The sequence below is a fragment of the Meriones unguiculatus genome, chromosome 6 (assembly GCF_030254825.1).
Source record: "Meriones unguiculatus strain TT.TT164.6M chromosome 6, Bangor_MerUng_6.1, whole genome shotgun sequence".
NCBI classification, from domain to species: Eukaryota; Metazoa; Chordata; class Mammalia; order Rodentia; family Muridae; genus Meriones; species Meriones unguiculatus.
This window is the reverse complement of record NC_083354.1, coordinates 40616850-40632241: the sequence shown is the minus strand read 5'-3', so window position 1 is coordinate 40632241 and position 15392 is coordinate 40616850. Positions and strand designations below refer to the sequence as shown.

General features: G+C 41.6%; 1 protein-coding gene across 4 annotated transcripts in view; it reads left to right on the top strand.

The window, feature by feature from the left end:
* Window positions 1–15392, top strand: part of Trank1 (tetratricopeptide repeat and ankyrin repeat containing 1) — an 80776-nt gene that overhangs the window by 44144 nt on the left and 21240 nt on the right. For all 4 annotated transcript variants that reach the window (XM_021654673.2, XM_021654675.2, XM_021654674.2 and 1 more), the window contains exons 12-16: window positions 1542–1741; window positions 2023–2160; window positions 6352–6495; window positions 7394–7550; window positions 13187–13275. In XM_021654673.2, the coding sequence (XP_021510348.1) occupies window positions 1542–1741; window positions 2023–2160; window positions 6352–6495; window positions 7394–7550; window positions 13187–13275 (728 nt within the window). The remainder of the gene's footprint in view (window positions 1–1541; window positions 1742–2022; window positions 2161–6351; window positions 6496–7393; window positions 7551–13186; window positions 13276–15392) is intronic.

Genomic DNA, 15392 nt, shown 5'->3' with positions numbered 1-15392 from the left:
CAATATACACTTGAATCTTTTTTTTTTTTTTTTACATTCTTCATGTATTTGTGTGTTGGATAGGTGTGTAGGCATGTCAACAAGTGTATTGATATACATGTGTGGCTGTGCAGATAGGTGTGCATGCATGAGTGTGTAGAGGACCAAGGTTGAAGTTGGGAGCCTCCCTGATCTTTCTCCAGCTTATTCTCTGAGGCAGCATCCCTTATTGTTTCTTCCTCCCAATCATCTTTCTGTTTTTATGGCGTTGTCTGTAACGGACATCTCATGTGAGTAGAAAGATACAGCATGCCGCCTTGTATGACTTACTTATTTTGCTTCATCTTTTCAAGATTTACCAAAGATATATCCAAGTATAGTGTGTGTGTGTGTTTCCTTTTTATGGTTGGCCTGTCTTTTTCGTTGTATATGGTGATAGCAAAAGTTACTTACCTAGTCTCCTGGTGACACTTCCGTGAATTCTGATTGTTCACGACAGTACTTTTATGCCCTTTTTCGAGCTTTGCCATCAGTGTAAGTCCTTGGCCCTTGCTAGCTGTTAGCCGACAGGGAACCACAGTGGCAATGGATTTTCTTAGGATCAGCAGTTGCTAATTATGTTCATGATTACGCTATATTGGAAACCTGAAGTAACTAAAGAACTAGATAATACATTTTATCTTTATCATTTGATAATATTTGTGATAACACATGAAATTTCATGGTGTCTGCCTTGATCGTTGTAACCTATCTTGGGTTAGACAAATGACAGATGGCTTTTAGGGGAACTAGAGAGATGCAGGAAGATAGGTGTTCAGTTAACTTGAGATCCCATCACTTAGAGGAGTTTTGTTAATCCTCAGGTGGTGGGATCCCTTAGTACCCTCTCCATGGTTTCATCTGGCCCTCTGAGTTCCTGTAAGAATTTTACAGAGTGATTTTTATGGGGGACTATTATATCCCAGACTTTAGTAAGTATTGCTTCAGAGCATACTTACTAAATGAGACCTGGTGGGAAAATGCTTTTTGTAAAGTCTGTTCTCTGGCTGCCACAATTTTCCTTTGTACAGTCTTATCTCAGCTGGGTAAACCTGGAGGAAAAGGATGATAGAGGCCTTGGTTGTGTCCAGTTAACAATTGCTTATGTTGTTACTGTGGTAATGTTGCTGCCAGCACGTGAGGACCAATGAGAGGAGACAGTGATTCTATATTTTTTATCATATTCTTACCATATTTATATGGACATTCCAGTACCTGGAGTTGTAGAGACATGTCTGCCTTGAGTTCTTTAGGCAGTGATCTTTCTGTTATCATTAAAATTGTAGTTGAGGGCCCATAAATGTTCTCAGCACAGCAACCATTCTGCCTTCATCTACTACACCCAGAGTGATAATGGGCTAAGAACACATTGTTAACCAAGTAGGAACTGGATATAAGCTTGAAATCAAGTATACTGCTAGGGTCAGTAATGCGTACTGACTTCCCTATGAAAAAGAAAACCAAATAACCAAAACCTCAGCCATGCTGTGTAGTATCTGACAGGTGCTTTCTGTTTCATCCAGGAATCCTCAATCTTGCATCTGGAGTGGTGGACTTACTTCAGTTCTATTTCCCAGAATCTTTTGATCGCCTTCCAAGAGATTCTGGACTCTTTGATGGTCCCAAACCAACTCTCTTGGACTCTTGTAGTGTAAGCGACTTAGCAATTTTGCTGCGAGGAAACAAAAGAAAAACCCAGCCCATTGAATTTGGTGCCCACCAGGTAAGCTTGGGATTGTGTATTCTGAAATAACTCAGTTTGAAGTTTCAGTCATGAAGCAGATGGTGAAGGAATTCAGTAGCTCTCGATCCAGAATGGGTGTGTGCTTGAGAGAGGCCATTGACTGGTACTGTCTTCTTAGTCCTGGCTGACTAATTCAACCCTGGCTATTTCTGTTTAAAGCCAACACTTGTTTTTTTTTTTTTTTTTTCAGTTAAATGTACAAATCTCTCCTTTATTTGTCTTTGTAGGATCTGATATCATTTGCTTTTATTCTACTTTAGGTGATTCTTGTTGCCAATGAAATGGCAAAGGAGAGAATTCCAGAAGAGCTGGGGTTAGCGCTTGTACTAACAGTTTATGAGGCCAAAGGATTGGAATTTGATGATGTCCTCCTGTACAACTTTTTTACTGATTCTGAGGTATGTCACACTGAATTCTTTTCACGCAGTCCAGGTCTGTGCCTGAGCAGAACTTCTGCTCTGCAGAAGACAGTTTGTCACAGGTGCCCATGTGTACTGTAGAGCATCTTGCACTTAGGGTTTTTGAGAGTTGATGGGGGGCTTGGGAATAGCTCTGGGTTGTTCCACAATGTGTCATGGGCTACTTTTCCCTGTGTACATTTCTGTCTCTCTTGTATTCATGTTTACTGAATGACCAGCACTCAAGGGCCAGTTTTCATTAGCTGCTGTTACCATTGGCTCCCAGGGATGCTTAAGTTGGAGCAAGTTCTAAGGAGAGCCATACATGAAGGCAAGGTTAGCAGTGTACACCCTATGAGGACAGAACTGGGCAGTCAGTAGCTAGAAAGACAACTCCAGGAAGACAGTGAGGCTCGGTTCCGGTCTGCTGGATCAGGTAATGTGGGTGACAAGAACAGTCACCCGATCTCCAGCTCCCTTTGGCATGCTTCACTACAACAGCTTCATACAGGTAGACCACAGTAGCCAGAGTCCCTGGATTCATCTCCAGTGACTTCTGTGCCAGCCATTGCCTGAACGTGGTTCCTGAGTCCTTGCCATTTTTTCCCTCCAAATTACTGTTGGGGGAACCACTAAATCAAGACCATTGCCCTGTGGCTTCCGGCCACTGGCTTCCTGTCACTAACATTGTCTTTGGTGGGGACTCAGGTTGGCTGCTATGGGTCTTCTTTGTGCTGCAGCTAGCTGTGTTCTGGTCCCTGTTGCAGATTTTTTGTTACAAGCTCGGAGAGGCTGTTTTATACCTAAATTGGAGCACCTTTTAGCTTTGATACCTTAAAATCTACCCCCTGATCTGACCCTTGAAATAGAATGCTTACATTTTTCTGATCATTCCTAAATGCCGTATTTGATTTAATAATATTTATGTCTGGTACTGCAACGGGTGCCTCACAGTTTATAAAGAACTTTTTGAATGCAGTGTCTCATCTCACCAGTGCGTTGAGGTCCTAAAATATTTTTGTTACCTTTGTTCTATAGATAAAGCCAAAGGTTCCTGGGTTAAGTAAGTTGTCTATAGTTAAAATATTCATAGCAGAGTCTGAAGAAAACCCAAATACTTTGAGCACTAAATACTTTTCCTTTGTCCTGTCTTCCTTTTCACTTGTGAATTGGCTTCTAGAATCTTTCACAATGAATAAATATGTCATTGTCATTTCTTGTGTACATCCCCTCCCTAGTAGGTTTGTTAATAAAAGCAGATGCATGCTCATTAACCCTGCTACCATTTTTCATCTCTGAGGTCTAACTTTTTTTTCCTAATAACTCATCCACTGGTCATGGTTGGACTGAGGCTCTCCTGAAAGAGAAGGGGTAAGATTTTGTTGTTACTGTCCTTTATTAAGCACCATTTGTATGCACATGCCAGTGATAAAGTCGAAGGTCAAAGATTTAAGGATCTATGTTGGGGTGCTTTGCTTTCGAAAGAAAAATCAGTTACTCTTTTCACCTGGTCCTGGGAACGGCACAGGTTTCTCTCTGTCCTCCCACTGATGACTCAGATTGTGTGAAATTCAGAAACACAAAAGCAGCAAACACGTAAACCGAATCTTCTGGTAACATTTGCTTTATTCTGTGTATATAATGAGATCTCTGATAACTATTTTGATATGGTGCTTCCTGGTGTAATGCAGTTGTGCATTCCCTGGCGCAAAGTATGCCCCCAATTTATCCTTTACAATCTCCAGACCAGAAAAAAATGCTATAAGAAAAGGAGAGGAAATGCATTAAAAAAAAAAAAAGGAAAAAAAGGAGAGAGAAGGCAGATAAAACCTCCCTCCCTACGTCTGTGGTCTGTGGTCTGGAATTTAGAGTTTCTTTAGAGGTGGCTGGATGAAAGTTGCTGAACAGTGATTGATATTTGATGTGGGGGATGGTGGAGATCATCTCTCTTTGTTCCTGTTAGTGTCCCAGGGAGGCACTGCCTTGAACCATCTGGCATTTGGGCCTGGGTGTGCATGGACATGGGTGGACACCATTTGTCATTCTTCTGTCTTGATGTATTTTGCCTGTTCAATCACATGATTACCAGATTGTCTTTGGAGTGGGTAGGCCAACCAAGGAATGGTCATACCAGACCCTTGTAGGATGTTTCTTTATCTTAGGGAAGAAGTTTCTTTCTGACACCCTTAAACTACCTTCCTTGGGAATTTAGAAAAGTGTCCTGAGGGCATTCATTCTTCCACACTCATATATGTGGGATGGGGGAGGGGCCTTGAAAACCACAAACTTTGGGGAGAATTGCTAGTGGAATCCAGACCTTTTTCATGGAAGAAGCAGCTCCTTTTATGGTCCCAAGTGCTACAGATCTGTTACCCTTGCTATAAACACCCAGCTTCTTCATGTTTACATCTTGAAAAAAAGTTTGCTTCCTGGAAATAAGTAGCCACAAACCATATGAGCAGGTTTGCTTCTCTCCCAGCAATTTCAAAATACATCATGCTTCTCTAGTTCCGTTGGCAGCTACTTTTGCTTCTTTGCTGCCAGGAGGGTCCTCTTGAATGTCAGCAGTTTTACCTGCTTTCCTTGATCTGCTTGCTAAGTAGCTTTGCAAAGAGAATGTCATGAGTATGTCCTAAAGAGTTTTTCTGAACCTTTCAACTATACAAATGATTTCACCTATGGTTGACATCACTTTTCAGATTATGGTAATGAATCCTGTAATTGGTTTTTATAGTAACACAACCAGCTCTGTTTAATAGACAGTGTTTTAGACATTTAACTTAGTCTAACCGGTAGCTAAGCTTAGTAACTTAAAGCAAACATCTATCAGCTCTATCCACTTTATGGTTCGGGCATTCTTAAGCTCTACAAAGATGTCAAGCTGCATCACTTTATAAAAATAAAATGCTGGAGAACAAAATGGCTTAGAAGACAGTGAAATATGGAACCTGAGACTCCTAGGAATTTTGAATTTTAAGTACTACACTGGGGAGTTCAGCCTGCTAGGGTCAGAAACCAATTCTGAAGCCTGCTGACCAGTTCCAACCCACTGGCTATTTCCAATATATTGGTACTAAGAATGGATTTTACATTTTTGAATGGTTAGAAAAAACTCAATAATATCTCATGACATGTGAAATTCTTGGAAACTTAATTTAGTATTGACCAATAGCTTTTTTGGAATATAGCATGTCTGTTCATTCACATGTCATGTGTGGTTGCTTTAGTGCTGTGGCAGGCTGACCAATGAGAGATCATGTAACATACAAATTTCACCCTTTGCAGCAGTTCTCAACCTTCCAAATGCTGCGACACCTGAATACAGTTTCTTATGTTATCGTGACTCCCAGTGATAAAATTATTTTTGTGGCTACTTCATAACTATAATTTTCCTACTGTTAGGAATCATAATGTAAATAAATGTGTTTTTTCTTAGTCTTAGGTGACTTCTGTGAAAGGGTCACTCAATCCCCCCAAAGAGGTTGCAACTCAAAGGTTGAGAACCACTGCTTAGAGGAAAACTTGCCATCCCCTAGTCATACAACCACCTTAGCTTTGGGGTTTTGGGTAAAGGAAAGAATGAATTAAAAGCAAGTACTATACCCTTGACAATTGATTATCTCCTTTTCTTTACCAACAAATTTGAGTTGTTGTATCATGCACTATTAAGATCATTGTGTTGAAGGTCAGATAGTTAGTAAATGGTAAGCTTAGTTATTAATTTGTCTTGTCTAGTTTATATCATGTAGCATCCAGTATCTGATTTTTCCCCATTCTTAGTTGATTAATTTAGATAATTCCGTCACCTGTGTCTTAAATGTTGTTCCTGTGTGGCATTTCTTAACCACATTGTGAGAATGAGTATGGTTCCTTCTGTGTATACTGTTTGTTGATATTCTTTGAATTACCATAATACCCTGGGGCCCTTAGCATCCTTGCTAACATTTGGGTACCTATATTTGCCTTCTAAATCATCTTATCCAAGTGTTGGTATATTTTCATGGTAGCTTCTTTGACACCTTCCGGGCCAATCTTCTCTCCTCCCACCTATTCCGAGGCTATGGGATGTATCCCTCTATACAGCTTGTGTTGAAGGCTCCCCACCTCTGGGTGGGGCTCAGTTCTCCATGCAGCTTGGGATGCACTTCAAAAGCAAATTCTGTTGTTCTTCAACTTGTTGTTGTTGTTCAGGCTTACAAGGAATGGAAGATCATTTCCTCATTCACACCGTCATCTGAATCCAGAGAGGAAAGCTGGCCGTTGGCTGAAGTTCCGCTGGAGAAATCAAGTTCCTCTCAGGCTCGATCTCTTATGGTGAACCCAGAAATGTACAAGGTGAATATGTGCACTTTGTACACACAGCAGTTAAATGTGGACAAATAAGAGTTGGAGTGACGATGAGTTAAAGAGCGGGGCCTTGTAGCTAGCTGTCCTTCCGTTCCATCGCCAGCGGCCTGAGGCAGGAGGAGTGGTGTTGGCTGCCTCCTCCCTCTCTGTAGAGCACTGGACCGGATGGAGGTGGAAATGCCTTCCATTCATTTAGTTCCTCTGGAACTAAACTTTATCAGAAAATTTGATGAAATCACAGAATGTTTCTAAAGTAGTTTAGTAGTAATGACAGTTGCTATACAAGATATGAGTCTTTATTTTTAAAAAGCAAGTGGTAGCAATTGTGAGGTCCTGGTGTCTTCATAAAAAGTTTGTAGTAATTCTTTAAAACTTAATTTTTGAAAAGTTTCTTTTATTTTTATTTATGTGTGTTTGGGTTCCTGTGGAGGCTGGAAGAGGATATTGGATCTGCTGGAGCTGGAATTATAATCATCCTTGAGCTACCTGCTGGGGACCTACATGACTTACATGACTCAGTCCTCTGCAAGAGCAGTTTGTGCTCTAACTGCAGAACCACTTCTCCAGCCTTTAAAATTTAACTTTTTTTGTGGGCCAGTGAGATGGTTCAGTGGGTAAAATGCTTGTCAGTCAAACCTGACTACATGAGTTCAATTCCTGGAACCCATATACAAAGAGGAGGGAACTTACTCCACAAAGTTGTCTGTGACCTATACACTGTGCTCACACATGTAAAATAATACACATACAAATAATAAAAGTAAATTAAAAATTAGTTCCGTTTTTTTTTTTTTTTTTTTTCCAAATCAGAGTAAGACCATTAAAGCACATTTCCTTTGTCCCTTGGACACAAGGCTCATCATTGTATCCTTAACCTTATTGTTAGCTCCTCAATGGAGAGCTGAAGCAGCTGTACACTGCCATCACACGGGCTCGCGTCAACCTCTGGATCTTTGACGAAAACCTAGAGAAACGGGCTCCTGCTTTCAAATATTTTATTAGGAGAGATTTTGTCCAAGTTGTAAAGACAGATGAAAATAAAGGTAAGATATCATTAAATTATTCTTGCTGTTGGAGGAAGGATGTCTCTCTACTGTTCTGATGTTCATGTAGAAAGGGCATTGTTCTTGATGTTTTGTGTTTTATAGCGCTGAAGATTGAACCTGGGTTCCTATGCACGCCAGGCAAGTGCTCTCCCCCTGACCTATGCTTCAGCCTGGGTGGCATTTTGTTTTTAATAGTACCCCCTCTGTGATTTTCTCAGAATAAGCATGTTACCTTATTTATGTTAAGGCAACTGGGAAAAAGTGTTCGTGATGCATTTGGGAGAGTTTGGCACTTCAGGGAAGATCTGTTATTTGTTCTTTAAAAGTGAAGGTTTTGGATAAGGGTTTCCGGAATTAGACCATAGTGGTATAATACAAGTTACTCCAAGCTTTTGGGCAGTTTGATTGAGTTGCCTATCAAAGTGAATATCAGACAGCTTTAGTTGTAATAACAAGAAAATGAAAGTAGCCTAAGCATCCAGTGCAGGGAAGGCTAATACCATGTAATCAAAGATGGAAGGGATTTCTGCTTGTTGATACGAAGAGATGTTCAAGATGTGGTAAATAAAAAGGAGAAAAATATAGACAGATAGAATGGTCCAATTTTAAAACCTTATATTAATACAAATATAAAACTATGTATATCAGCACATAGCAGATAAAACATTTTTATGCACATTTGTATGTGTGTATACACATGAAATTTGTTGGAATGCCTATAAATGTCAAGCCAAACTCATTTCCCACACTGGTACATTAAGAATTAGGTTTGTGAATATCTTAGTTACTTTTCTATTGCTACAAAGAGATGCTGTGAAAGCATTTAATTGCGGACTTACAGTTTTAAAAGGTCAGTCAGTTATCATCATAGTGGGAAGGAGACCAGCATGGTGCTGGAGTAGTAGCTGAGAGTTTTACATCCTGATCTATAAGCAACAGGCAGAGAGAGACAGAGAGCGAAAGAGAGAGAGAGAGAGAGAGAGAGAGAGAGAGAGAGAGAGAGACTGGGTCTGGCATGGGCTTTTGAAAACCTCAAAAACCCATCCCTACACTTCTTCCAGTAAGGTCATAACCCTTCCAACAAGACCACACCTCCTAATCCTTCCCAGATAGTCCCTCTAACTGGAGATCAAGCATTCAAACATAAAAACCAATAATGGCCATTCTCAGTCAAACCACCACAGTGGGAGTTCAGACAATCCATTGATTAGCTCCTGAATTATCACAGCACATGGACCAATAATTCAGATAGCAAGGTAGTTATTTGTATATATTCAATCCCTGGTTGTGAGTAACAGGGAGCCCCGTGATGAAACGGTCTGGAGAAAGAAAATGCATAAATATACATTTGCATGGCTGCTACTTCTGATGCTGACTTTACATTGCTTACTTTTGTATAGGTCTTGTGGGTGTGGGTTTGTTGTGTAGATGTGGATGCTATTTACTTCTCTTTTAGACCTTCTGCATTATTAAAAGAGTTTATGCTGTAGTAAATAAAAAGGTGTTAGGCTATATAAATGTTTATTATCAGCCCTAAGATTATCACCATGGTATTATCTAGCCCGCTATCACAAATAATAACACACAGACATCTGTTAGATTTTATAATTGCCATATTTACTTTGGGCAGAGCAGATACTTCACCCACACTGTCTCAATAGCCTCACCATCCACCTTCCGGCCCCCATCCAATGCCATTCTCCTTAACCATCCTCATCTGAGCTATCTTCCATCCATAATCTTATAAATACTTGCTTTTATTCTTCATCTGGGCCTTTCCGCAGCATTATTGGAGTCCTTCCTTCAGGCCCACATGATTCTTTCTTCATGCTAATCCATTGTGGCATCCTCCTTGCTCCTTTCTTCTTAGTCCTCTCGATGTCTCAAAAGCCCGGGAACCTTAGCCATGCTTAAACCATTCTACCCTGCCCTGCCCAGGTATAGGCCTTTTAATCAACCAATCAGTATGTCTTAGGCAGGTTTACATAACAAGGATATGTATAGACAGGAAGTAACCAGATCTTGAGGGACAGCATCAGAACAACCCCCAACACGTTTACAGAAATTATCATATATTATCATTATTGTAATTTACAAAGACTAGCTAATAAAAATGTAGGTCTATGAAGAAGATAATAACTATGAAGAAAAACATTCTTCCCTCTATGGAGAAGAAAACTATCTTCTTTCTTGAAAGCTAGTTAGTGAGTTGGTTCCTCCAGGCTAGGCTTAGTTTCTCTAATGGCTGGGGAAGAAGCAGGGCTTATTTACTGCAGAGGCTTGCTGATTGCCTGGCTACTTCTGGTTATTGATGGGGACTAGGATCTAATCTTTTTTTCCTAGAAAGCAAATGTTGTTGAAAAAGTGGTGAGAAAAATTGAAGGTTTAAAATTTAAAAACCCTCTGTGCCCCCTCTCCTACCTTGTCCCTTCTCTTCAGTCATTACCTCTGTCTATTCTATCTCCCCTTCCAAGTGAGATTTATGCATCCTCACTTGGGTCCTCCTTATTACTTTTCTTCTTTGGATCTGTGCCTCATAGTATGCTTATTTTGTACTATATGGCTAAACCCAAGTGCTTCTTTCTGGATCTGGGTTACCTCACTCAGGATGATCTTTTCTAGTTCCATCCATTTACCTACAAATTTCATGTTTTCTTTGTTTTTAATAGCTGAGTAGTATTCCATTTGTGTAAATGTTTGTAATATTCCATTTGTGCCACAGTTTCTTTATCCAGTTTTTGGTTGAGAACCATCTAGGTTGTTTCCAGATTCTGGCTATTATGAATAAAAAGCTGCTATGAACATAGTTGAGTAAGTGTCCTTGCTATATGGCAGAAAGTCTTTTGGGTATATTCGCAGGAGAGGTATAGCTGGGTCTTGAGGTAAACTGAGGCAAAATTCCCAATTTTTAAAGACATCACCAGATTGATTTACAAAGTGGTTGTACAAGTTTATACTCCCACCAGCAATGGAAAAGCATTTCCTTTTTCCACACCCTTGCCAGCAGGTCTAGAACAGACCTGAGGAAAGCAAGAGCAAGAGGACAGAAGGCCTGTAGAGAAAATAAAAACTGAGGGTGGGGACATGCCTATGACAAGATGGAGACCTAAGTCACTTGTCGGCTCCTGGGAGGATATGATGGGCACTCAAGCAGACAATCCTAGTAGCAGAGACCATAGACTGAAGAGGCCACCCTCTAACTAGACTAGTCTTCTAGTAAAAGGCAGGGAACCCCAACCTACCCACAAAAACTTCAACCCAAAATTTACCCTGCCTTTGAGATGTGTAGGGATAAAGATAGGGCAGATAGAGCAGAGGTTGAGAGGATGCCCAACTGATGCCTGGCCCAAAGACCCACCCTATCAGAGAGTGCCAACCCCTGACACTATGATGGATACTCTGCTAAGCTTGCAGACAGGAGCCTGTCAGAGTTGCCCTCTGAGAGGCTCTATGCAGCAGCACCTCAAAATAGATGCTGAGACTCACAGCCAAGCATCGGTCAATGCTTAGGGAACCTTGGAGAGTAGTGGGAGGAAAGAGAAAAGGACCTGGAGCTGACAGGAGCTCCACAATAAAAACAGAGCCAACTAACCAGGTCCCAGTGGGATTTGCTGAGACTGAAGCATCAACCAAGGACCATGCATGAATTGGACCTAGGACCCCTACAAAGATGGGCAGATGGGCAGCTTAGGCTTCAAGTGAGGACCCTGCATCGGACCCTGACTCACTTGCTAGCTTTTAGATCACTTTCCCCTGGTGGGACTGCCTTGTCAGGCCACAGGGAAAGAGAACACTTTCAGTCCTGATTCGACGTGATGAGCTGGGGTGAATAGGAAAGGGATCTCCTATTTTCTGAGGAAAAGGGGAGGGGGAGGGGGGAAGGAAAAAGGGACTGGCAGTGAAGGAGGGAAGGGGCTACAAGAAGGTAAAGTGAATAAAATAAGTAAATGAGAAAAAAATTTAAAACCCATATTCTCAAGAACCTTGCCATCTGAAAATAACCTTATTCAGGCCCAACTTCCTCTTCATGGGCCTTTCTCTCCTCACTAAAAGGAAAAGGAGTGGATTGGCCTAGTATATAATTTTCAATGTATCCTGTAGCTCATGTGACTTTTAATTACCAAATATGCTCTAGTACCCACTGGGCACCTTGTTCTCTTTATATGTAGTGTAGAGTTTTGCCATGGGAGTAAACCTCTACCTGGAGGTTAACACTCAAGGTTGCAGAATCATTGCTGCATTATGTTTCAGAAGACTAGTGGAAGGAAAGCAGGCTGTGAAGCTCTGCCTGGGTGTTGTACCTTCTGAACATAGTTGCCTTGCTCCTCTAGTTGGGATGCATTAATCAAGGCATATCTGGTCCCTTTAGCTTTGGTCTGGCTTGTTGACACTGTATTGAGGCAGTCACTGTATCTCCGGTACTTCACCAGCTGTGCATTTGTGCTCATTTCTGGTGACATTCTGAGGGCCATGTCTGGGGAGGGCTGGTAAGTTACAGGAAGGTTGGTATGAACAGAAAGGACAGACAACAGATGGTTACAGTACTGTGCCCACCAACAGGAATGTGTTAATCTGCCTACTGCTATGAGGACAACATCTGGAGTTAGAAGCACAAAAATAGATTTTGTTCAGCTTGGGATTTTTCAGGTTCACATTGGCATAAACAATTGATACACTTCAGTAGAAATTATATTTTGAAATTTCATCTTTTCCTCAGCTAGTAATAAGTGGGTACAACATTCCTAAAAAGGCTGAGCAGCGGCAGTGAACCTCTGCTGCCAGGCATCCATGAACTCACAATGGCGAATGCCCTGCACTCCACAGTGCTGAGTTGCTAAGCCAAGCACTTTTGAATTTACCATATTTCAGGTTTGCTGTGGGGTTTATTGAGATGCAACTCCATTAGAGGCCATGTAGGATATGTATTGTAAAATTTTGTTACCTTGTTCCATGCTGAATTCTGGGAGCTTGGTAAGAACTAGATGGCTTTGGATTTTTCAAGGAGGAATTAATAATTGCTGTTTGTGTTCTATTTCATAGCTACAGACAAGGAAAGTAGGACTAGAATTTAAAAAGCAAATTATGTCTTTTTCTCACTTCCACCTCCTTCTGAAACCTACACCAACCTGTCTTGGTGCTAAAATACATTTTGATGAAGTCTGGAAGGTCAACATGAGTGCATTTAACTGTAATAAAACAACAGAAGTTACTTCTCACATTTCTAGTAGCTAAAAGTTCAAGATGAAGGTGTGGGCTGGATTAGTTTCTTCTGAAGCCTCTCTTGGGCTTCCAGATCAAGAATATCTTCTCACTGTGTCCTCACATGGTCTTTCCTTTATGTGGTGGCCCCCTTTTCTCTTCCTCTCTTCCTCTCTCTCTCTCTATGTGTGTGTTTGTATATGTTTGTGTGTTGTATGTATCCTTATCTCTTCCAAGGATACCAGTAAGATTAGATTAAGGCCCATTCTAAAGGTTTTACTGTATAACCCTGGTGTCCAAATAAAGTCCTGTTTTGAAGCACTAGAGATTAAGAATTCAACAAACGAGTTTGGGAGGATACAGTTTAGGCCAGACACATATAAGTCAATAGCTACTGCCTGGAGAAACAAACTGGCTTTTCACTTTCATTTTAGACTTTGATGATAGCATGTTTGTTAAGACATCAACTCCTGATGAGTGGATCACACAAGGAGACTATTATGCCAAGCACCAGTGTTGGAAGGTAAGAAGCTGGGGCCAGATGCCAAGGGTGAGGGATGTCATGACTGCTGGCCTTGGCAGAGCTCATGGGAAAGTTTTCTACTGTCACATTGGTGACTAGGATGCAGTGATGATGTCAGTGACTGTGCCACTTCTGAGTTTATCCTGAAAGGAGGAGAGCTCCCTGCCCTATTACCTCCCTAGTCAGTGCAGGTACGCAGTCTTTTATTTCAGCAAAGTGTCAGCACATACTGATAGGTAGGTAGAATGTCATGATCTATCCCCTGCCAAGGATCCCTCCTATTTATTTTCTTGATTGACTTGCAGCTTAACAAAACCATCACAGACCCAATCTTATTTTATCTTTTCCCTTTGACAGCTGCAGCTTGTTAAAATGTTCCCCTTTATAGCTGCACAGTGGCTGCTTAAGCAGCTCTGAGCACCCCACTCTCAGCAGCATCCCACACAGGAATAAGGGCAGGTACCGTCTTTAGGATTGCTCTTGAGATGCAAAGTTCCCAGGGGACTTCCTTACACTTCTTCTGGTCAGTACCGAGTCACAGGGCCCTCATCTGAGTGTGCCCTCCTGCCTGACAGCTTCAGCCCAATATGTGGAATAAAATTTTCCATCTGGTAAGAAAGGAAGGAAGATGCTATGGGTAGCAACAGTGTCCACCACCACAGGCTGAACCTCAGGAAACTCACACCTCCTGGAGCTGACTGCTTGTGCACCTGGCTGACTGGGCACTCGAGTCTGCAGATAAAAGCAGCTGCGCTGAGTTTGGCAGATGGCTTTCTTTCCTTCTACACTCATGTATGGGGTTCAGCTTCTCAAGTGTCATAGACAGATGCCTGCAATTTCCCTTTCATGACTGAACGCACACACACTGATACAGTGGTTTCTCTCTGGGGCTCATTTTATTGCTCTACTAATCCTCATTATTGGAGTCTGTAAGTTAGGCCTGAGTGAAGAAGATAGGCAGCGGTGAAGATCCTGGAACCGCAGGGCAAAACTGATTAAAGTCATGCCTTGAGGTGTCTATGGTCTCACAAACCTGAGAAACAGAGCTCTTCAAGTTTCCTAGAAAAGTCTTGTCTGCTATGATGACAGGGGAAGTAGTTTACATGCGCAGAAAAGAACTTATATCTGGGTTTCTCAGCCTCCGGTTGCTGCATAACAAACACCTCCACACCCAAACTCAGTAGCTTATCAAGCGATTTGTGTTGCTCCCAGTTCTAAGGACTGGCAGTTTGAATCATCTGAATAGCTTCTGGACTCACATGGGAATTCATGTATCTACACTTAGCTGCCGTTCAGTTGTGTTGTCCTGTTTCTAGCAATTAGTTGTTTCCTGGCTCTGGTAATGTGGGTCATTGGGATTCATGGAAAACTTGTCCCTGATCCTTGAGCAGGTCAGTTTGGGCTAGTTCATATGATAGCAGGGTTCAAAGAAGTATGTCAGTCCCTGCAGGCCTGGTCTTAGAATTAACTCTGTACTATTTCTGCTGAATTATTTTTGGCTGGTTAAGTCACAGCCCACACCGAATGATAGGGAGACAGGGAGACTCAGGACTGTAGGAGCAGAACAGCAAAGGTGTATTCAAAGGAGTGAGGCAGAGGTCAGAGGTGTGAGGGTGCTGTGGCATCCCTTTTGATCTCTAGCATGAGGTGAAGAAACAGAACCATGTTGTTATAGATTTGGTATGTATGGAAACTCATTTTCAAAACATGTAAATTTAGCTATAGAAATTGATAGAAGTACTGAACATTTGGCTGTTGTAAAACCAAAATATTTTTTGGCAGGGTGGAGGGAGGCAGCAGGGAGGGGATGGCAAGGCAGGATGGGCAGCAGCAGTTGTGGGCATGAGCTATAATACAAAGTCTTACATTCCGTTCCTTTCAGAACGTCATTGATGTTGCCCATATGTGTTGTCCATGGGTTTCCAATTACTTATCCCTTTAAAAATACCTTTTGAATGTTTGAATCTAAAATTTTTTTAGGGGAGCCGGCACAGATGAGAATGTTATAAAAAGCCTTCTCCTCGCCTGACTTTATTTTGACCCCGCTAAAGGACTTCAGGATTCAGGTGGCTTATTGAGTTTTTGGCTGCATGTCAATGAATGTGTCAGAACCACCA